The sequence below is a fragment of the Eurypyga helias genome, unplaced genomic scaffold (genome assembly GCF_000690775.1).
Source record: "Eurypyga helias isolate BGI_N326 unplaced genomic scaffold, ASM69077v1 scaffold17898, whole genome shotgun sequence".
NCBI lineage: Eukaryota > Metazoa > Chordata > Aves > Eurypygiformes > Eurypygidae > Eurypyga > Eurypyga helias.
This window is the reverse complement of record NW_010266539.1, coordinates 115,230-139,412: the sequence shown is the minus strand read 5'-3', so window position 1 is coordinate 139,412 and position 24,183 is coordinate 115,230. Positions and strand designations below refer to the sequence as shown.

The 24,183-nt window shown below is 34.8% G+C and overlaps 1 protein-coding gene across 1 annotated transcript in view; it reads left to right on the top strand.

Annotated features, from left to right (window-relative positions):
* The window catches only part of LOC104513699 (synaptonemal complex protein 2-like), a 28,016-nt gene extending 5,394 nt beyond the window's left edge, over positions 1–22,622 (top strand). Inside the window, 35 exon segments of the mRNA XM_010157144.1 lie at positions 607–749; positions 829–881; positions 1,626–1,671; positions 1,903–1,998; positions 2,457–2,517; positions 3,060–3,208; positions 4,595–4,747; positions 5,427–5,526; positions 6,748–6,863; positions 7,620–7,715; positions 7,847–7,919; positions 8,019–8,076; positions 8,798–8,935; positions 9,032–9,174; positions 9,177–9,221; positions 9,224–9,360; positions 9,880–9,998; positions 10,758–10,788; positions 11,398–11,462; positions 11,570–11,627; positions 13,152–13,326; positions 13,715–13,779; positions 15,440–15,619; positions 16,412–16,598; positions 17,025–17,289; positions 17,398–17,563; positions 18,355–18,445; positions 19,006–19,164; positions 19,465–19,592; positions 20,246–20,340; positions 20,423–20,522; positions 21,283–21,341; positions 21,672–21,750; positions 22,173–22,229; positions 22,548–22,622. Of these exon segments, the coding sequence (XP_010155446.1) occupies positions 607–749; positions 829–881; positions 1,626–1,671; positions 1,903–1,998; positions 2,457–2,517; positions 3,060–3,208; positions 4,595–4,747; positions 5,427–5,526; positions 6,748–6,863; positions 7,620–7,715; positions 7,847–7,919; positions 8,019–8,076; positions 8,798–8,935; positions 9,032–9,174; positions 9,177–9,221; positions 9,224–9,360; positions 9,880–9,998; positions 10,758–10,788; positions 11,398–11,462; positions 11,570–11,627; positions 13,152–13,326; positions 13,715–13,779; positions 15,440–15,619; positions 16,412–16,598; positions 17,025–17,289; positions 17,398–17,563; positions 18,355–18,445; positions 19,006–19,164; positions 19,465–19,592; positions 20,246–20,340; positions 20,423–20,522; positions 21,283–21,341; positions 21,672–21,750; positions 22,173–22,229; positions 22,548–22,622 (3,761 nt within the window).
* The last annotated feature ends 1,561 nt before the right edge of the window (positions 22,623–24,183 follow it).

The following is a 24,183-nucleotide window of genomic DNA, read 5'->3' as shown; positions in this document are numbered from 1 at the left end:
TCTTGTATTGAGCTTCTTAAAAACTACATGCAGACACATTACAAATCCAGAGAAGACGTTTAGAAGCTACAGAATGTTGCAATTACAGTCCTCTGAAAAATACAAATACTGCATGAAAAACATCTGAAACAGTCCAGTCTGCAGACGGATGTAGTGTATGGCTAACTCTTTGAAGTTTCCAGTCCTTTTCTTCTCTAGAATATAACTTTTAAAATAGCAAAAGCTCATAAGGAAGTCAGTCTTTGAGGAAGCTAGTGAACCGTTAGCCATGTTTAGTAGTCTTACAACTTCTGTCAGGTGTCACTTTGTTACCCAACAAATTCCCAGTTCAGACAGGTGAAAATTGAAAACTTCATACCTCTTGCTTATATGCCTGGTGTTGTCTGACATTCCTTGAAAGTTTGGTTGAAATAAGTTGTTTAGTTGTCCTTTATTCCCTTAGTTCTTTATCTGTAAATCCCGTATGGGTTATGCATTTGGATATAACATGATATGTAAGATGAAACTTTCAGCACTGCTTATACTAGTTTCCTACATGATAATACTTGTTTTCACATCATTGTTATCTTTAAAACTACTGTTCCTTTGAAATGTGTTGTGCTTTAGACTACGACCTGCAAGTAGCCATTACGGAAGCTTTATGCAGAATGATATCAGAGAAACAAAGAGGTGAACTGGCATGCCAGTGGTTTTCCATGGAGTTTGTGTCCAACGCATTTAAAGGAATTAAAGATTCTGAGTTTGAAACAGTAAGTCATATGAAAAATATTTTCAGGGAGGTAAACATCTGTTTTACAGTTCTTTTAAGAAATTTCTGTGTTTTAATAGGATTGCAGAAAATTTCTTAACCAAGTGAATGGCATGCTGGGAGACAAAAGAAGGTAAAACTAATACTGTCTTCTCTATCAAGATGTTAATTTTATGTAAATTCCTTATTTGGAAAAAAGTGAAACCTAATGTATGTTTCAGACTATTAGAAAACAGCTTGAGGAGACTTCACTAAATAAAGACCGTTCATTTGAAAAGCTGTTTAAACTATATAAAGTGTGTGCTACATTTCCTTTAATAAATGTTTCTAAGGAGCTAGTTTTTCTGTTCTGTTCAGTTCTGTTACAAAATCCTGAGATGCTCGTTAATTCAATATACATATCTAACAATAGTTAGTAATCTGTTGGTATATATTCTTTTATTTATTGGTTTAGGATATTTCCATTGAGATAAAGATCAACGAGAGTATCTGCTAGAGAAATAGGAGCTTTTTCTTATGTATATGATCACACGTTACTTATATATGTTGTGACAGCAAATGGATTGTCTGGCGTGTCTTTCCATAAGGTGTATATTCAGTTTGAACACCATTCTTAACGTATCAGCAGATACGGTAGAAGAACGAACATAGGGACGAGAGGTCTGAGACCACTGCTTTAATCATGAGAGTATCTAAAATTTCATGTTACCTCCTTCGGGGAATAAGTGCAGACAAGTGTCTGCTCTTTTGATGGCTGTGCTCTCTGTCTCTAAAGCACACAAATTTTGTGCTGAAAACAGTACAGTTGCTGTGTTCAGATATGCAAAATTTGTTAACTGTGTTTTAGGATACTTGACAAAATATCCTTTTCTTACAGGGTTTTTACGTATCCGTGTTTATCAGCAGCTCTTGATAAATATGAGGTAAGTTACAGGCTTAATCACACATCCACAGATTTTCAGTTGTACATCTGAAGAATTTTTTTGCCTTCTAGTTAAGAAAAAATAAGGCTGAAGTAAGATTTCCCCCCCCCCTCCCCCCCCAGGAGTACACAGCTGTGCATGTATTTACAGTTGGTCAGCCTGTGACACACAGCCTGCTAGCTGGTGTAAATCATTGCTCTCAGCTCTTATTCTTTTGTTTTTTTGTTTTAGCTGCAGATACCACAGGATGAAAATCTTGAAGATTTCTGGATTGATTTCAATGTTGGCAGCAGAAGTATATCCTTCTATGTGGCAGCAGATAATGCAGTAAGCTGCTCTCTGGTCGTCATACTCAATTGTTCTGAGGCAGTAGATAGACATTCTTTCAAGTGTATCAAATCAAGTGTATCAACATGTGGAAGCTGTGAGCATCTGTAGCGTGAAGGGGGAAACATGTCTGGATTTGGTGTACATATTTAGATCAAACAATTTCAAAGTAATGGCTTTCTAATACTGTTTGCAAACAGTTTAACATATACACACATGAACCCGAAGCCATTTACAAAATTGCAGTTACCATTTTTGTAGATGAGATTAGTCTCAGTCAAAGCTTTTCTGAAACGTGTGCTGTTGTCAATAAAGCATATGTTCATTGTTACTCCTTCTAACAGAGGATATAAAAAGCTGAAAATTCGTCCTCACTGAATAACTTACTGATCACTGCTCTTCATTTAATTGTAATATAATGATTTTCTAGCTTTAAAGATATGTATTTTTCATATAAGGATCACCAGTGGGAAACAGTCACTATACCAGAAGAAGAGGTAGACCTGTACAGCCTTGAAGGTATTGGCCCTCCGTAGTGTGGCCTTTTGTTACACTAACTTGGATTTTCAAATTGATTGATTCCAAAATACTGACTCAGTTCTCAGCAAAGCAAAATTCCCACTTAAAATATTATAGGTACTGTTTCTTCAGGGATAAAAGTGCACTGCAGTCACATTTGCATTTTAGGCATGCAGGTGTGATTTTATTAAAATAATTTTAAAATAATGTCTTACAGTTATCTCAGTGCAAAATAAGACAATGATATTAAATCGTGTTCCTTTTAAACTAGTTAGAATAGTATTTTAAAAATCTATCCTTTATCTGCAGCTATAGTAAATAACCTTCAAAGAAAATTAGGGTTAATACAAAATAAGCATTTCTAAAAGACTGAATCTTGAATTGTTTCATTAATAAAATGTATTATAGGTTAGAGTGAATTAAATAAAATATACATCTTAAAAGCTGAACGGAAGAAAACAAGTATGTTTCATGTATTTACAGACATTATACAAGATGTTAAATTGTAATGAAATTACTTTTCAAATTTTGTTTTTGTCCAGAAAAAGATTCAAAGAAATTATTAACAATAGCTCTAAAAAGCCCAATGAATGTGGGTAATCAAGAAGGAGAGAAGTTTTTTTTATGTTTTGATTCTGTCTTGGAAATCAAAGATGTAACCAGAAAGATTTATGGATTTAGTAAATGCAAGGTAAGATTTTAAACACCTTTTCAAATAAACGTCTCATTCCCATACGAATGTTGTTGTAGCTGTGGTTACTGGTATCTATTGATACTACGAGTTTCTAACATCGCTGCTCAGAACAGCATTTCTCCCATTTGTTTAGCTTCAGTAAAGATGCCTAATATGGATGAGAGGAAACAGCTTCAAGTTGCACCAGGGGAGGTTTAGATCGGATATTTGGAAAATCTCTTCCCTGGGAGGGTTGTGAGGCATTGGAACAGGCTGCCCAGGGAGGTGGTGGAGTCAGCATCCCTGGAGGGATTGAAAAGACCTGTAGATGTAGTGCTTAGCAACGTGTTCACTGGTGGACTTGGCAGTCTTAGCTTAAGGGCTGGACTTGATGACCGTAGAGGTCTTTTGCAACTTATAAAGTTTTGAATCATAAAATCATTTAATTGATTGCATCAAAAACTAACTGGCTGGGAAGGGATCACCATAGCTTAACGTTAAGTTTTACATACATAATTTTCCAGAAACACAAAACTGGATGCTGACAAGCATGGAAGTGTCTCTGAAATTATTCATTAGCTTATCCCATTTTGTACTATGTTTAGCACTGTTACGAATTTACTCATTTGGTAAAAATTTTTAGCAAGCCATAGCTTACTCTTTACTGCTTGTACCAAACTACTTTGACCTAACTCTGATTGAGAAAGTCATGAGGAATGGAACTTCTGTGAGCTTGTTGAATCTGTTTTCCTCTATTAGCTGTTTTCAGGCACTTATCCCTGACTTAAATATTTTCTTTCTTGTTCTTGTTTCAAAAAAGTGGTCAAAGTGTGTATTTTACATGGATGGTTACTCACTTTGTAGGGCTTTAGTAAGAAGCAATCTGCATCAGTTGCCGAAACAACTGTACACGTCATCTTTGATGAAAGCGGATCACAGGTATTTTACTTCAGTATTCAGAGATGATTGTTTTCTTGGTTTTTATATTTAGTCTGATTATAAGCTAATTTATGATCAGTCGCCATAAAAACAAGGACTTTTAAAATGCCAATAGGTAAAGATAACTGCAAAACCAATTAAGTGATTTCTAGTAAGTATACATTGTATATTTGGGAAGATAATAATATTAATATCCAAATCATGGAATACTTCAGCCACATGTACACAGGGGAAGTTCTTTTATGTGAGTTGTGTAACACATCCCTGTTAGTGAAAATAACTGTTAGGTTGCATGCCTTTTAAACTAATATGTATAAGCTCTGAAGTTTATCAAAATCTATGGTGAGAAATGTGTTACTTAGGGTAAAGAAATTGTCCTTTGTGTGTTTGTACAAATGAAAAATATAAAACCTAGTAAAATCCAAATGTGTAAAAAAAATTTTAAAAATCAAAAATATTATATAGGTTCTGGTACCAGAAAGTCAGGTGTCACCGTGTTTGGAAGAAAAACTTGAAGAGGAGAATCTCAGTAAGTACAAAACCCAGCAACTTCCTGGAACTTTGAGGACTCTTAATAAAAATAACAGTCAAGGAAGATGCAGAGATGGTTCCTCCAAGGTAAGTAGGATTATCAAAACAGAGAAGAGTACATCAAGAATATAAAATGCGTATCATATTTTAGAATATAAAACCCCTATTATTTTACAGGTGGAATATAATTAATACAGGGTTTGAGTGTTTTTCTTATGATTTGAAACTAAGCTATAAAAATCCCTTTGGAAAAAAATTCTCATTATTATGTATTTTGAGACTATAACTGTGACAAAAATAAAAAGCAACTACAGATATGCTAGGGGTGGGGGAAAAGATGAAGTGGTGTCACCATGTCTTCACTGCAACAGACATGCAGTGCATGTCTTGCTGGCAGTAGTAAACCTGTTCCTGAGGTTCTGCTTATCTGGTAGCTTTGCAGAAACTCCTGGGGATCGCCTCAGTCACTGTTTGTTAACCAGGGACAGGACTTGTCCATGCTCTATTGAATTTATTTAGAAAACAACATTCACTGATCTCAGTTTAAAACCATTCATTTTAGGGATCATACAATTCAAGTACTTTTGGTGAACTTTCTCTAAAAAGGGAACTGCATAAAAATCACACTGCACTGGTGCATGTAGCCACAGCAGTTGACATTCCAGTAACAGGAAGTGTCAAAAGTCCTAGAAATAGATCTGTTTAAAATCTTGTGTTGTCATCCTTAGATCTGTGTATTATGGTGAAGTATTTTCTGTTCCTCAAGGTAACTACATCTTGTAAAAGGAAGGTGTCTGAAGCATCTGTGCTCATTCCTGGGACTACAAGATTTTCCACAAGGAGTCCACTGGTGTTTGGTGGCACTGGTAAGTTTACAAGTACTTTCAGGGTAAAAATACACTATAAATCATCTTTTGAAATACAAGTATGAACTGTGATCGTTTGCAGTGCTGGAAATGAAAAGTAGACCTTAGGAAATCTCCCTGGCAAGTGCTTTGAACTTGAAATTTTTAGACTAGGCCACTTGTTTTTGGCCCATAGACACGATGCATGATCCTAGCTGCACATGCATTCCAAAGAGCTTACTGCTGCTGTCAGTCAGCTGCTTGTACTGGAGCAAGCTTAGAGGTCAGCAACCAATTAAAAGCCTTAAAACATTGGTGTTTCTTCATCTCTTTCCTGATACGCTCTTGGTTTAAAGATTTCTGAGCAGTTAGTCCTCTTACAGCAGCTGTGTGGAAAATCAGCTTTCTCCAATATGTTTCTCCCTGTGTTTCTCCAAGAGGAAGTTGACTGTATGGTTAGTGTGCGGGGTGAGATCCACCGCAAGGTTGGGTCCCAGGTTCAGTGCTACTGATGCTTACTTCAAACGTGCTTCTTGCAGAGGAAAGGAGAAGGAAGCAGGTATCACACATAGGAGTCATCACTTTTGTTGTGTTTATCCAGGACAACTTTCCTACTCCTAGTCTTACTGTAATATTTAATATTGAAATATCACAGACTTACTGTGATATTTAATAATTTCTACAGGGAGAGATTTGTCAGACAGACCAGTAGAGACTGGATATGCAACCAGTGCCAGAACAGCATGAGTAACAAATCTAATGTTTTTGCTTTAACTGTCTCAAATGTATCAGTATCCTTAGTTATGTATTTCCATCTATGACATATAAATTAAGGGGCTAGAGAATAAAGTGTTTTCAGATTAGGATGGAACAAGACAGAGAACTTTGGTATTTTTTTTTATATGGAACTTAACCATACAGACTGTTCCAGCAAAAATATATTACAGTAAAATCTTTACATAGGTGATCAGTTATTTTCTGTCAGAACCAGGCTGTAAAAAGCATTGCTTGCCTCCAGACATCCACGGTCTATGAGCTTATTAACCTCCATGTAACTTAATTGAATCAATACAATTATAAAAGGTTCATAATGTGTTGATACAAATACTAGTCAAATTTTTTTTTAAGTTTGTGGAATATATGTGATCGTGAGCAAAACACCTGAGATTGATGTCACAGATAGCACAGTAATGGTAAGAGAAAAAAATGTAGAATTCTAGCATGTCTCTCTTTTGGTTTTAGCCACTCCTTGTAAAGGACGATTTAAATTACCTTTGGAAATGATGAGCTCTTCTGAAAGGCCTAACAATAATGCAGTACATGAGATGAGAAAGAATTTCTATCAAGAGCCTACTGGAGTATGCATGTCATCTGTAGCTAAGTCTTTTACTTAAAATAACATTAATTTCTATTCTAATTTGTTCCTAACTTATCTTTTAAAGACCTAGAGGATTTCAGTCAGCAACTCACTTCTAGAAAATAGTATGTTTTACTTTATTGCATAATATTTTCTTGTCCTCTGGATTTCATGTTTATGTCTGAAGTCAGACTGAACTCTTAGAATATTAGCTAAAATTTACATTCACTTCTCGGACCCAAGAGCTAACTTGCTTTTACTACAGCCACAATTCTTCCTTTGTGTATAATATGAAAATGGTGTATGCACAGAACCCCTAATTAATTATGCAGTGTGAAATGGTCTTAAAAACATGCAACACATACGGCTGTGGTTGTGAAATGTTGATGTCTTGAGGTTCTAGCATTCATAGCCTTGCTTTTAGTGCATTTTTGATTAGACGTTCACTAAACAAAACTAGACAGGTGTCACTGAGCTGCAGTTTGAATACATCTATTTTTGCTCCTCTTCCAGCTGAACAATGACTTCAAAGTGACATTTCTATTTTATTTCTCGTTCTGTCTTTCTGGGTCAGATTCAGGTCAAATCCCAGACTATGGGATTCTGAAGTATTTTTTGCTAAAGCCTTCCTTTAGGAAAATGCTTTAACATACAGAATGTGTAGTTTAGAATATTTCAAGTGTAACTTTCTAGGAGTATTTTACTACTTATGCTTTTATGGATTGTAATTGTCAATGTTGCTTATTTTGCTTTGTAGAGTGGCCGAAGAGGTACACTGGACAATGAATTTTTTGTAACAGAACAGACGATTAAGAACTCAAATATCAGAAATGAGGCAAAAGTACCTGAAAAGGTACTGGAATCAGCACTTCCATGAAATGAAAAAAAAATTCTCATGTTTTATTAGGGAAAATACAAGTTTGCAAGGTAATACTGTTGATAGTCCTATACTAATGTTTTCTTTTGGGTGTTATCCCACTGTAGCGAATGTACGCTGAAGAAGTTTTAGGAACGATACAAGAGGCAGAAATTGAGGCCACACAAAAGCAAACTTTAGGCAAGTAATTTTGCAAGTGTTGATAGCCTGTACTTCTAAAATTATTTTTGTTCATTCCTTTTGTAATAATAATTGATACAAAATTAATGTCTCATTTAGATGAAGCGTTAGAAATTGTTCCCGATTCTCAGCCAGTAGGGAGAAACAACAAACCTTTGTAAGTATTGGAAAAGACCACCAAGTCACTGTTGTTGTCACTCACTTTGAAGGGAATATTTTCAAGTATTGCCAGAATGGAAATTTTGTTGCCAAAATATAGTTCTATTGTCTTCCCTGAGAGCTGAACTAATAACTGTTGGCTGTGTAAGTCAGGTCACTTTTATTATGTTGTTTTATTTTTTATTCTGAAATTCACCGCACCAAACCAGCACTCTTAGATGTATTTGTTGAGATTACTTTATCAACAATGCTGTTCTGTTACCTTAATCAAAGGCTTCAATTGGTGAATCTGTTTATGAAAACAGTACTCCCTAACAAGATCAGAGCTGGAGTTTAAGCTTTAGTAGTAACAAGGAGAGTGATTCTTTCAGATGACATCAGAAGGTAAAATACAAATGACACATGGGTTTACATAAGTGAACTGTGTCATAAAAAATAGGTTTGACACAGTAGAGTTACCTGGGTTCAAGGTATAATGATTGCCATTGGGTACTGTTGCCTTTTTGAGGCTGACTTAAAAATCTGTGTTATTTCTGAAGCTTTGACGTTTTACACTGTGTTGGTTAATTGAATAATGGTAGTAGGCTTAGGTACCAGCGTCAAATGCCTTGATATCTGCAAGATATCACTATTTTCCTATTTTGTGATGCATGTTTGTTAAATAATTAAGACTCACTTTCTGCAATTCACTGATAATAAGATGATATTTTCTTTGCTAGTGTATCTGGTCTTCTGGAGAGTTCTTTTGATAAAACCAAAACATGGAAAAGAAGAGCATGCTCTGTTCCTGAGAAGAATATAACAACTGGTGACAAGCAGAAGCTAAATATGTCATTGGCACATACATCCCACCCAGGTTATGTTCACACTTTAACTGTTAGCCATCTGTTTCAGATGAATTTTTAACCCACAACTGCCCATCTTTCCCCTCCCCCCTCCATATTAGTTTCTATTGTTAGTGAAAGAGCTCTGAATGAAAAAGCATTTATTCAATTTTTTGAAGTATTTCTCTAGGTAAATTAAAAAAGATAAGAGAACCAAGAAAATTAAATTGATAACATGAAGAAAGAAAACCGCAAGATACTTAGTGGACAGTCATTGTTAATACTTTAGAACAGAAACTGTTAAGTACAGAAGGGAAAAACAAACCACTACTGAAACATCATTTAAAATATTTATTTCAGGTATAGCTTGCGAAACATCTTTGCATTCTGATTTTACAAAACAGCAACCTGATGTTCTCTTTGGAAAAGAGAATGCAAATCCAAAACAATCAAAGACGGTGAGAGTTTCTTACCTTCATTTCCTTGACTTGCAACTGGGAGAATTGTCAAATTTTCAGCATTTCAAAATTTGTATTTTACTTACATTTAGTCACAAATTTTTTTTTAATTGCCTATCCACTAATACCAAGTGAGTTAAATAATGTCAGCTTCACTGATTACTTCATCAGTGTGATCTGTTTAAGATTAGTTTACTCTGAATTTCTTTTTATAAAAGTAATCTTTAAAAAGATAATTCTTAATAAGAATCAGTTTGTGCTTCTCATGAAGTTCTTAATTCACTTTTGAATTTTATAATACACAAACCCACACATTTGAAAGAAACTGTGTGCTAAACTGATGTTTTATTGCTCACTGGACAATGCAAGAGAAAATGATTTTTCAAAGGAATGTGGTTTAGTACATCTAGAAGACTTTTAATGAAGTTTAGGTCATTGTTGGGAAACTGTAGTTCTGTTTGCAGCTCTGCCCTTAGGTTGAATCAGTTCACAGTTGAGTCTTAAACTCTATTTCTGTAGAAAACAAAGTCTAAAGAAATGACAGATGCAACGAAATCACTAATTAGTAAAATCAGTGACAGATATAAAGTAAAGACTGATGAGAAAAGCAAAGGAAGAGACTCCATGGGTTTTAACAGGTATGATGTGAACTACTTAATTTTGTGCTTATCTTTTTTGTGCATGTGGCTTTGTCTGTGATCTACTCTGTCTACAGTTATTTCACATCCTGCTTTCATCTGAATTGTTTGTTCACTTCTGATAAACCCTATTGTACCAAAGAGTAGGAGGCTACTAGTAGAATAGTTCCAGTAGATGGAGTAACTGCAGAGGCTGTTAGAAACTATTCAATGGTATTTTGCTCATTCAGTCGCTCACAGCATGTTTCGTAGAGAGAAATAAACCGGGATAGTTTATAGGCACTGCGCATGTTGGGTGTCTCCATCCTGTCATCGTAGTTCGGGGGTCAGACTTGGATTTAGTCATCAATTTTATGATTATCCAGCTCTCTCTTCCTGAAAGAGTTGACTGTCAGTTTAAATTTATCAAATTCTTAAATAAGAAACTCAATCTTACCTTGCTGGACCTGATGTTTGGAGGTACATTGTACCTATAGGTACATGCTCTCTGTGGTTGGCTGTAACTGACTGACGAAGGACTGGAATAGTTGACTGCATCACCTCTTAAACCTTTTGGATATGAACGTGGAAGACACGCAGAACCTCCAGGGTAGCTGTGTGGTCTGAAATAAAAGGGGCTGATCTCTTTTAATCCACTTGGGTTTGTATTTAAATGCCTGAATAAATTTGTTGTGTTTGATAAGGCTTTTATTTCTATAAGCAGTATTCTAATGCATATATTCTAATTAGCATTTAACAAAATGTATCCTTATTTTTTAGGCCACATTTAAATAAATCCTGTGTCTCTAAGGTAACATATTACTGCTTTAGTTAGAATTTTTTGCATATCAGATATATGTTACATATATCCTGGTAGCTGGAAGATGTAAAGCAGAAGTTCACAAATGTTGATGCATGTTAAATAATCTGTAGATGTTAATGTTAATTATGCATTTACTGTATATACCTACAATACTTTTTATAACTTACATGGAATATTTTTACAGGTAACTGTCAGCCAGTGGAATAGAATCTGATTTCCGTTTACATAGTATATAATTGAATCGGTTCCTTTTGAACATGGCAATGCAACGTTTTTAGAATAAGAATATTATAGTGAGTGAGATTATAGAATCCTTAAATGAGATGTAGCCAGGACACAGAAATTTAGTTTTAACATCTGGAGGGAAAAACTTCTGAGTTTTTGTTGATATTCTTAAAGGATAAATTCTAAAAGCTTTAGTTTCTACTAGCTCCTGTCCCCTTTTGCTGTATTGTACTGTTGCAAATCAAGTGGAAATCTGAGCACTGCTAGGTTTTTTCAGATGTTCATGATGAAGAACTTGCTTTTTGAGATGACAGCATGTTTGAATGCACAGTCCAGATCTGACATATGAGATAATTTCTTATTACTCTATAGGAAGAGGTTCAGCATAGAAAGCTGAAAGCCACTTCTTTGCCTAATACAACTTCTGGTCATATCATGTAAGTACTTAAAATATTTTCAAACAAAATTCATAGTTACCCTTACCTAACTTTTTGAAATGTTCATTAATTGAGTCACAAAATTGACCTCTGTGTCTGTTTGACAGGGATGATGTCTACGACTTTAACATCAGTGGGTTTGATGAGCCTACAATAAAGCTTGGAGTAAGAATATAACTGAAACTGATATGTTACGAGTAGAATATGAAGGAGCTTAGTCATACTACTTTCAGTAGACATAATTCAACACCTAAAAATTCAAATTTTATCGCTGAACTAAGTGGGGGAAAAAAGTTTGCCATGTAAATATTTCCCTCGTTTTCAAATGTGTAATGATATACACTGCCCTAAGGTTCTGGCTGCTTAAAGCTATTAGGACATTTTCCTGAATTAAGAATAAAACAGTTTGTTAGGAGTATGATTATTTTTAAATTATCTTATTATCCTGAAAGCGTTATTGCCATCCTTCCAACCTCCACTGAGAGGACATCTTCACCTAGTTGTTTGAGTAAAAAGAAAAGGTAGCCAAGATAAAAGCAAAAGCCAGCAGAAGTCTTTCTTCTTAGGGCTCAGAGGAGCCTGCTGACTTGCTGAACGTAGTGAAGCAAGTGGGTGGAAATTGTCATTTTCATTTGAGATACTGAAAGCTTCAGTCGTTTCCAGTTGGTTTTAGTTATCAGCTCTGTTCTTCATAATTTCTAAGATGGCAATTAGCTTGCAATGATTAATTTCTGAGTATAAAAACTGAGCAAAAACCCCGTAGCTATTACTGTCTGATGGTCTGTTTGATTTTGTTTAAATTGTATAACAAAGGAAAACCTTCATTTATTTCTTATTTATTTACATTTTTAGATCGAAGACTTGCATGCTACTGAACTGAATGTTCATACAGATCCAATCAAAAAAGGGTAGGGATGTTATATTGTGTCCCACTTTGCTATTATCATCAAGAATAGTACTGTCTGCATTCTCTAGCATTCCATTATGAAAATCCATGGAACGTATGCATGATGATAATATCTTGACTGTTGAACATTTTCTTCAAACAATGAACATAACTGCTGTGGTCTCCTAGGCTGTTTTATGATATTCCTTTGAGAAGCTGATAAAAAGGAAAGATGTGTTTGATGAAGAAAACAGCTGTAGTTCTCTTCACGGAATACAGTGGGTATATGAACTCATGAATAGAGGGGGTAGTTTTTTGATAATGATCAGCCTGCAAAAGGACATGTTGCTACTGTGTGTTCTTGCTGATCATTATCACAGAACCACAGATTGGTTTGGGTTGGAAGGGACCTTAAAGATCATCTAGTTCCAACCCCCCTGCCATGGGCAGGGACACCTTCCACTAGCAAATAAGCACATCCTTTAGGGTTTAAGGTGAACAGATATTTCCTAAATGGATGTAAAAACAAAAGTAGGTACATTTGTTTTAATACTTAATGCATATATCACATGAATAGTAGAAAGATTAAGTCTTCTTAAATATATCATTTAAAGGTTTTTTTCCTAATTAAGGAATGGAGACAACAGTAAAACTAGGACTGAAGTGAAAGGAAGAAAAAAAGTAAGGCTCGGATTTTTGTGGATCAGTATACCTTGTCTTCCTGCCTTTAAATAACAGTTTTGTAAGTGAAAGGTATATTAAAAGTAAATCAATAACTTAAGAACCTTTTTGGTTTTTTGTAGACTAGAAACAATCAAAACAAGAAACATCTCTTTAGTGACACAGACACAGAATACAGAGGTGATGACAGCAAGACAGACATTAGTTGGCTACAAGAATCGAATAAAAAATCTAAAGCCCAGTTAATTGATTACAGTAGAAATAAAAACTTAGGGAAAGCAATAAGCACAGACAAAAGTAAGAAACTTTTTTCATAATTCTTAAGAATGCTGCAATGTTTGTCCATAGATATTTGCTGCACAACATGTAATGTGCTGTGTTGCCAATACAGTATGTTTTTATTGTCTTATTTCCAAGCATAAGGCATTTTCACATTAGTTGTAATAATTCTTAAGGGTTAATTTCCAAAAAGCCTGTAATTTAACCTGGAAAATAATTGGAGGATGGGATAGGCAGAGGTGGTTGTAAACAAAAAAAAAATTTGTTTTTTTAAAATACTGTGCTGAAAGCAATTTACTGAAACGGTAAGTTTGTGGACATAAAAGTAATTACATGATTTTACAGCTAAAACTCTAAATGTTAAACATTTGAATGTTTTGCTGACTTTTCTAACTTTATGTAGCAGATACATTCTCTGAACCTGCTTGCCACGTGGATAAACCTAAAGGCAAAAATGCTGATAAGAAAAAGGTAAATGGAAGTTTGCAACTAAGTTTGTAATATATACTCAAAATGCCCCAATTCACTGTTTTCAAATAATTTTTCATAAATATGCACCATTTCTCCATGCTTATTTCAGCATCAGTTGCTAAACACAGTTCTTTTCAGGTACCATATTCTTTTTATGGAGTGTTTCAGCCACAATACTTGCTGTCAGATCATTTGAATGATGAGTTCTCAAAATACTACCGGGTTTATCAGTTAGGATGATTATTATACATTGATGCATTTGTAAGTTTTTTTCACTTAAAATTATTATGTCTAGTGCTTAATAGCCATCTGCTCCATGGAATATGTCATTAGCTTTTCAGCAAGGGCTTTTATGTGGCTAATGTGCCTAACTGAATTTTAATACCTTTGAGATTATAATTTCTTTACATGAATTTATGTAACACAGTGAAACTGTGAAAAGTGTTAGAGATATTAAGATTAATAATTGCAAAATATTTTCACCATAATAAGGTTGGGAGTATAATAAATTAGAAGCAATTATGAACATGTTAATGGGAGGTGCTTGCAGATGCTTGTAAGCCACAGTTTAAAAAACAAGACAGCAAAACAAAAAAAAAACCACACCCCCCGCAGCTTCCTGTTCCCCTCCAGACTACTGCTTGGCCCCTCAGACTATACAGTAACTATTCAGATCTATTTCATGTTAGTGGTTTAAAGCTGCGTACATGCACTCGGTGGAAATGATGCATATGAAAGTGTGATCACCACATGTGGGTACTGATGGTGATGTCTAGCCCATGTAAATCAAAACTGAAAAGGACTTCACTTCTGAACAGAGCTTGAAACTGAGGAGGATTCAGTTGCCCAGTATTGCATTGACTAAAATTTGTCCTTTTTTAGTAGCAACATTTCCCAGAGCTACCCAAGCAAGTTCAAAGTGCCTACTCTGAGGAGGTAGGGTTCCACTACTGCATAGGCTTAGATGGAGAGCATCTGAAGCTCAGGAAGTCACTGATAGAGTTGACCCTGGAGATGAAGAGGCTAGGAAATCCTAGGAAAGAGGGGGCAAGAATTCTAACCTCTCTTTGTTCCGGAGGCATTGCGCTTACATTTCTTGTCCCCTCTAATGTCAGGTCCCTGGGGTACTTTCAGTGAGAACATGCTTTGCTCTATTTCTGAACGTGGTCTGCTGTGTAGGGAGAGTGGCAGCCGTTACGATTTGAAGGGGGACAGGTGGAAAGTAAGACTGATTCTAGTCTAGTGGTTAAGGTAGTCAGTTCAATGACGATCGCTGATACTGTTTTCTGCTCACTGTGCAGGCTTTTGGTTATGTTCTACTTCAGACCATCTACAGTCTAGTTTAAATGTGCACATTTCAGAGAGCAAGCTTTGGAAACCCACTTCAGCTTTGCTGCAGTTAAAAAATGGCATTTATTTTGCCTCTTCACTTTTTTTTTTAAACTGTTGCACTGTGCCATATCTACAGGGAAAATGACCTTCCCAAAATGCATAGTAGGCTGACTGTTGGACTCTCTGAGCCTTGGTAAAGTTGAACTTTTTTAGTTGTTTTGAAATAATAGATTTCAAGTAGTTAAACCAAGTTACCCGCCATTTATTCTTAAATATTTAATTGTTAACCTTTCTGTTATAAACTGAAGATCTTTTTATTCTTATAAAGATAAACAAATGTCAAAACCAGAATTCAAGAGCAGATGAAATGATAGAACAAGCGACCAGACAAAAGCGACCTCGAAAAGCAGCATTAGCAAAAAATTACAAAGAGCCTTCTAGTTCAGAGTCAGAGAGTGAAAGTAGATTCTCAGCTTGCACCTCTAAGGAGGAGAAATCAAAAATACAGGTATACAGTTGCACTTTATTCTTAAAAATCCACTTCTGCCATATTTTAAAAAATAAACTGGTCTACTTCGTACTTAGTACTGCTGAATTTTAAATGCCCCACATGAACAAGTTGAAATTAATTTTTATTATTTCTAGTAGTTCCTTTTCAAAATTATATTTCATGAGCTGCTAAGAAAGTCAGTCCTAAAGAATATTCTCAGTCATAATAGCATCTTAGTTTCTATTTATGAAATTTATTCTGCTGCAAAGAACTATTGTATCCTTTATTTGAAAAACAACAGTATTTTGAAATTGTCTACTAAATGGGAGGTTTTAGTGAGCCAAATATTGATCTTTTAGCTAATGTGGTTTTGATGATGCTGTGCCTGTTGTGTGTGCAGTAGGAAATGCTGGCTTAATTGAGAGCATGTCAGTACATTTGCTGGATGTCCATATAGGGACTTTTAATAAATTAAGCGATGACATTGGGTGCTAAACCATTTTCATTCTTCTAGCATAACATTTCAGTGTATATGGATAGGTCTGTAAACTTTGTTGATTAAATCCTGAAGCATTGGTAATTGCCTGTGATAGTTAAGGATAGAAATTCGGGTGCTGAATTCCCCAAATCCAGTGCTTATTGATGTCAGAACACCTGATATCCTTATGAATTCAAGTACTTTGAATGATGTTCCTTTTTGGACCTTCAGCTTGTTCAACTGCACACATGGGTAATAGGCTCTTTGCCTGCATATATGTACATTTCCATATGTGTACAAATATTTTTTATCTGAACTTTGTATTTTAATAGAAACATAAGAATGGGGAAAACAAGGATGATAATCAGCAAAAGGAAGTCCTGAATATTGTGCCTGTGGAGTCAAAAGGAGTAGCTAACTATGTACATAAAGCAGCTATTAAATCAAAGGATTCTGCAGAACAAAAGGAAATTGAAATGCCTTCACCTGAGAGTCCTGCGTCTCTTGAGACAATGAGATGTAGGTATTTTGACTTTTCATTTATAGCAATACTGTATCAAAGGTTGGAGGTTAAATGGGGATTATCACAGTAGTACAATTTTACATATATTTCTTGCTTTTAAAACAACAGCTATTCCCTAAATCAGTGTGTACCACACCATTTGAGGCAGTGTATTAATATGTCACTAACACTTTTCTGGGTTGGTACAGTTACCTGACATCAGTAAATGTGGTATATAAGTGTTAGAATGAATCTGGTTAACCACAGAAATAGCACAGAGTGCAAATAGTGCAAGTGTGGCAAGTCGTATACCACTTAAAGTAGAATTCCACACTTCTGAGACTTAAAAATACCTAAAGTTGGAAGTGTTAGCAATATGAGGCTTTAACTTACCTCTTTTTCCTTTCATTCCTCATACTGACACTTAAGTAACTGTTTTCTAGGTGCTGAAAGAATGTCAGAAGGAGATGTTACTCAGGAGCATACGTACAGTGACAGATCACCTGGTCTTCAGAAGTCAACACCAGAAAAGAGTGAAACGTTAAACTTTGAGAAAGGAATCTCTCCCAGGAATTTCTGTCCACAAAAAAAGACTATTCAAAGTACATGTCTAAATCAGTCCCCGGAGAGGATTGTTAAAAAGTTAACATTCGGAAGTAAAAGTTTCTCACCAGTTTTAACTGAAGCATCTTTGGTAAGAATATTAAAGTTACTCTACATTATTTTAACTGAAATTGTTCCATTCAGCTGCTGATTGTTTTATGCTCTTGTACATCTCCTTTCAATAATGACCTTTTTGGTTCATGTGTAGCTCAGCTTAACGACATACCAAACTGTCAGTGGAAAACAGGCAAATGGTTCTGTCTCTGAAACACATCATAATAATGAAGATTCAGGGTTCAGACATGGCTTTTCAGACACGCTTCCTGTTAAAGGAAAACTGCAAGATACCAGAAGCAGTATCACCAAAAGTAGAGAAGAGGTATGTTACTAAATCTTTTGTTCTTCAGAAAACAGATGCAGCTTTTTGTTACTTTATCTAATTTACAGATGGTGAGGTTTATGGGAAATGCATCTTTTGTTAATGCTAAACATTATATATAAATATTTACTTGTGACCTGCTTGGAGAATCCTACTAGCTAATTTTTAAATATTTGAGATAAATTAGGGAATTATCATATGGATACAAAGAAAGAATTATATCCCAAAAAGATCAGTTATAATTAGAATTTTAAAAAATAACAGGGATTAAATATTTTCTTCTTGATTTTCATTAAAAAATTATTTTTCACAAATTAAAAAATCTGGACATCTGCATGGAAAAATTCTTCAGGTGAAAAAGTGCTCTCATAGTTTTAGTATTAATGTACAACTCAATATAATAACTACTGTGGCATAGGCATATAAATAAAAAGTGCTGTGTACCTTCAAACCACTTTCTCTGGTGGAGAAAGTACTTTCCTCTGGTGGAAAAAAGCACCAGTGACTCATTTAAGAAATAATTTTGTTTCTGTCTTATTGCAAGAACAGTTAGACCTTGTTGATCATTTGACTTACTGATATCATTAATTATTGATATGGTGAAGAATTTGTTTATTCTTTAATCTAGTGAGTCCTAGTAGTAATTCGTGCAGTGATTTATTTTCTTCCCCTTACTGTGGTTGTGTTCGTGTCCCTAGTTTAATGAAAAGCAACAGAGATGTGAATTTCTGATGAAGATTTCTGAAAGTTCTTTAAGTTGGAAGCTAATAGATCAGTGGCTTTTCTTTTAGGATTGTGTACCACCATCTCCATTGTTTGTTTCCAGTGGAAGTAAAGTACAGTCTTGGAGTGAAAAACATTATGGCCTGATCCATGAGTCAGGTACATTTAGTTTAAAGCAAAGATTTTCTATGTGTCTCCATAAAAGTTAAAAAAATGTTTATGTGGCATAAAAATATGGCTCAAGTTTTTAAATCTTGCCTTCTTTTATATATTTTCAGTATTATTTTGTTTTTACTCTTTTTTTTTTTTTTTGGTAATTGAAACAGCAGAGAAAACCTGAAAATTGGGCTCCAAAATGCAGTAAAGAGTTAGTTGCACTTCAAAGAGTTAGAAGCATTCCCACTGGTACTGGAAAATAAGTGGGGATAATGGTATTATCGGGAAAAGAGGGCTTAGGGTGAGTCTCCTTAATGAGTGAGTCTCGCATGGGTCAGAGTTTCCATTGAAACCCTGTTTGCTTACATCAAGTTCTCATATGGACTGAACGTGCCCTCAACAATGTAATGCTTAGAGATTGGTTACAGGGTTCTCGAGCTTTAAAGCCAAGACACGTACTCGAAGAGTTTGGATCCAAAGAGTCAGTAAACTTTTTTTTTATCCTCCTATGTAATTGTTCTAAATAATCCTAAAATTCAGCATTGTTGTCATGTTTATTAAAGGACCAACTGTACAGTCATTTCTCAAACGAAGGTACCACAGTGATGCAGAAAGCAATTCTGATGAAGTAGAAACAAGCAAAGAGGAAGAAAAAGGAAGGAGAAAACCAAGGTTACAGCCAAGAAAACTGTTTAAAACAGATGATGCTGTTACTAACAGAGGTTGGTTATGGAGTGAAAGTTGTGCAAAACCTTAAAAAGTAACAAAGCTTTAAGAAGAAAGTATAATATCCATAAAAAAGCATTTTCCATGTTTAAAAAAGTAGTAAATAGAAATGCTAAATATTTAGAGACGGTATCCATTTAAAATTCAGAAAATTGATGAAAATAGAAACTGGACTCAGACGTCTAATTGGCAAAATTATTCTGTATATAACAAAAGCTGTTCTAGGCCCTGTTGTAACTTCAGCTAGGATACATTTTCCTACTGAGTTATGACATTCTGGTTTTACTTCTTTTCAGTGTCTGAAAGCATTTCTAGTCTATCTGTGAATAATCTATCTGTTTTGGATGGGGAAGTCTGGGAACCTGATTGTTCAACGGTCAGCATATGTCAGAAGCTCCAAAAAGAATTTACAAAGAAAATTGAGGCAAGACATTTCATATACAGCGTTGTCTGTGTGGGTACATGTGCGTATGAATGATAGCTGGTCTTACACCACAGAATTTGCGTAGAAGGACATGACAATAGCTACGTGCATAGAACTTCAGAAATGACAGAATTCAAGTTTCCTCTTTAGGCCTTTCTCAATTCTTTTATGTACCTAACTCTCCAATGATTTTATTTCTCTGTCCTGTCTCTTCTTTCAAAACAAGCTTATGTATCTAACGTCACGAGCGTACTGCATTTTGATTTTTTTCAAATTATCAAACCGATGAGTTAGATTTATTTACAAAAGGAAAACATGAGCCTGAATAATGCGTTTGTTCACCTAAGGCAGCTGTAAGCATGTGTCATTCAATCCATGTGTACTTTCTGTATTTTGAGGAAATATATTTTTCAAATAATGTACTTCAGCTAGGTAGAATTTTATAGAAAACATAAAACCATTTATATTTACAGTTTACTAACAGATTTTCCTTAAAGAGTAAGGAAATAATTTTTTTAAAAGTGTATTGGCCTAGTATGATACTAAGCAATTACAGTACTAAACCTACCGCAGGGTTTTTTCTTAAACTGAAAATAATATGTATTTTCCTAAACTGAATATAATCTGAATTTAATGTTAAAACACCCTCATAGAGCCGCTCACGGAAAATGGATCATTTTACTAAGCAATCATTAAGAGCTGCTAATGAGCATTTGACAACAATGACTTACCAGCTTCATGAATGCAGGTTTGTAAGGGAAGATTCAGTTTAAAAACACCCTTAAAAGACAGTGAATACCTTCTAAATGTAACTTGTTTTGTTTTGGTAGGGTCAGGCAGCTGGACAAATTTCATTTTGCTCTCCTTGAGGAACTTGAGAATTTTGAAAAAGATTCTCAGTCCCTGAAAAACATGGAAAAAGAATTCATGGTTTGTATTTTAATTGATTGATCATGGATAAAAGTGAATTCTTATGGAATCCATTGATTATTCATCTCACCTTTTGACTTCAGATTGTGAATTCTGATTTAAAATGCCTTTATCATTTTGCTTGAAGTGGGCAAATAATGAATTTAAGGTGTTAGAATTGGCTAATGCTGTGCTCTTAGACTTTCTACATCATCGCTGTGTTTTTATTTCTAGAATAAACTACCGCTCCTACTTTTAATAGGCTGTTTACCCTACTTCACGAGCCTTTTTTCAGCTGGCCTGCATTTCAGGAACAGCATTTAGGCATTTCAACCTGACTTGCTGTGTGTTCTGTGAGCCAGTTGACATTATGGGTTATTGACTTGCTGTAAAGTAAAAATCAATATACAAATATTCGTATAAACACAGGACTATATTAACTTTTTTCTTTTACTCTGAAGGCATGGTTTAAATTATATGGAAAGTCTGATTAAAATGCTATGCATATTCTTTCTCACAGTTTTGAAACTGTTATGCAGAACAGATTTTTGGTGAAACTGGTTCCATGGAAATAGAATTCCTGAAGTGCCTCATCCTGCCAGCTAAGCTGCATTTTTTTTATTTTTTTTTTTCAAGCTTCTGTGTTGACTGTGTAACTCCCACCCATTTTGTGCCGAGCTGGTTGTAGGTTATTTTATTCATATTGGATACCAGTCAGTTTTAGTTCAGAAAATATTATTAGTTCCTACTGATTATCATCTATTAATATTTTTCTTTACAGACCTTTTGGAAAAAACATATGCATACTTTTAGTACATATATGAAAAATGAGCAGCAGAGGTTAGTAGGCTTCATAAATCCGGGGTGGAGGTTTGTTCTGTTCATTTGAGGTATAAGTTAAGCCAACTATTCTCTATGCAATTTCACTCTCCCTTAAAATAGAGACAGTAAATGAGAAAAAGAGAATAAAATATTTTGTTACTGGAAAATGTAATTATTCTCCAGCTAAATTTCTCCACAAACTTCTGTAATATTCCATTGGTAACAATGATGGTAATATTTATCCATGCTTTTAAGCACGAATAGACTACAAGTAATGGGATGTATTAATGATGTGTGTGGAACATTCGTATGTAGCAAAGCTCTTTGAACTGCCTTTTATTTCTTTAGAATTCAGATTCTTAAATCTTCATTTGAAAAGAACATCTACCATGCTGTTGACTATGAAGAAGACATTTTTACTTCAGAGGTACGATGAACTTTTTTCTTTCTTGTTTTTAATAATTTTTAATTCTTCAGTTTTACCAACAGAGAGCAGTATTGACTTCTTTTCCAAAGATAGTCTTTATCCTCACCAGTGTATTAGTGACACATAAATATTTTTCATTGTCATAAAATACCCTTCAATATAAAAATATTCAGTGTTTTAGCACTAGATTTCGCCCATTAGAAGATGTGTCAGTTACCTGGAAAACTACTGCAAGATTTATTCTGTATCCTGTGGCTTTGCTTACCCGTGTTAATCAGCCAAAAAAAATACAAAAAAGAATCCTTAGGCAGGTGGATGCACGTGCATCTGTATCTCTGGTTATAAACCATTTAGGGATGTAATTGTCATCTTGAAAATGCTCAGTTGTCAGCAGAGAAGATGCATTCAGTGTCTCCTTATAGATGCATCTGATGAAAGAAGACATAAAAGGTCTCCAAGAGAAACTTCTTAAAGAAATGGTAAATGAAATTATCTTGTCTTCATTTTCATTTATTTTTTGAGTATGGCTGTTTACAACTGTTAGTAATTTACGTTCAGTCTCAAGTCCCCTATCAAATAGTCACAACCCAAGTATCACATTTTATACATTAAACCTTATCTGGGTGCTAAAAGGAGCAGGTAGATATGGGTATACTGCTTTAGTTCTCAGTCTTAATATGTTGAATGTTAGAAGTATCATACTTGATATGTTAAAAGCACCATATACTGTGCCCCCGAATTACAATTAAAAAAAAAAAAATTTAAAACAGGTGATAAATGTAATGTTTTTTCCGCAGCAAGAAGAGGAACTGTGTAATGTTCGCAGAGGATTGCAGACATTGTTTCAATCAGAAGATAGAATTTTGAAGTAATATTTTCAGGTACCTTCCTGAAATTCAAGGTGAATATAAATAGTATTTTATAATGTAAAATTTGACAATTACATTTTTTTCTTCTTACAGTCAAGGAAACTATTGTAATGAAAATATATTTTCCTTAATAATACTAAAATCTTAATGTATAGGACATCTCCTTTTATATGCGAGATCATTATTTTACTGAGTCTGCTGAACTTCAACATGTAAACTTTTGGATTTTTTAGCTATTTTTTGATGTTTTCAACAAGTTTTATAGGTTAATTAACTGACTTTTAGAGAAAGCACTTGAATTTCACTTTGAATCTATGTTTTTGGTTCTGTGTGTACAGCAATACCCCTTTTGTCTGATCCAGAATACAGTCAGAAATTATTTAGGAATCAAATTGCCTGTTTTGATCTCAGTCCTATTTGTCTGTGGTGTTTGACTTCCATAGAAGTTTCTAAGAGAAAACAAAACTAAACACTTGTGGTTGAACTACGTTGCAAATATCTGTATTAAACATTTCAAGAAAAATACATATTATCTGTTTTGTGGTTTGTTTTTTTACAGTATGATGTTGTTACTATTTTGCTTTAGATCAGTAATACGTATTTGCATGTCAGGTAAACATTAATGTTGTGCAAATATTTCATGTAAGACAACAGACAGCAAGAGGCTAGCTCTCCATAGCTCAGAAACACATCCTACATATTAATAGAATCTATTCCATATACTTAGATTCCAGATTTCCTAAGAAAATGACTCGTGAGTCATAATTTACACTTTTCCTTTGTGGCCACATATCAATTCGAAGTTTTCTTCTGAATATTTATGAATGTGCAACTTCTAAGCTACTATTTCCCTTGATTTGCTTTTAAACAAAAAACTACGTTACATTTCATAGTTCTTTAGCAGCTGTTTAACCTTTTTTAACTTGCAGTCCTGCATGTATAGACTGTAAACTTGTCAGGCTCAGAAGAATACCTTTAATATTTTTCATTTAAGTTCTCTTTAAAATTGGGGATTAAAAACTTGGAAGTAACAGATGCAGAGAACAACTGATAGAACGTGCATGTCTTGGAGCTCCTCTCCATTACCACACGCAGAGCTGCCTCTACCGTGGAAGGGACTCCAGGTTAACACCCGCCGCATCTGGGCAGCCTGAGCTCGCTGAGCACCAGGCGAGCACAACTTCACAGCTTCTGGAGCAAGGCTGAACAGGCTGCACGCTTGGCTGTAGCTGATGTTATGACCACAGAGGTCTCAAAAGAATATATTAGCCAATTCTGGGGTAACAGCTCTTCACAACTTCGTTACTTCACAGCCCATATTTTACATTCCATTATACCTCTTATTTTATCCTTGGGTAATTTTTGACATCGTACATGTCTGTTGTTTCTTCCACTATCTCCCTCTACCCTCTGAACTCTTCTGGTTTGCCTCAGTTTCTTCTCTACAGTCCTAATACTGCTTTATTATCAACACAGACACCTTTACTTACAGTAGCGTTCTTTAGTCTAATTTTTTTCTCATATGTTACTGAAAGCATCCAGTCTATATCTCTCAAAATCATAT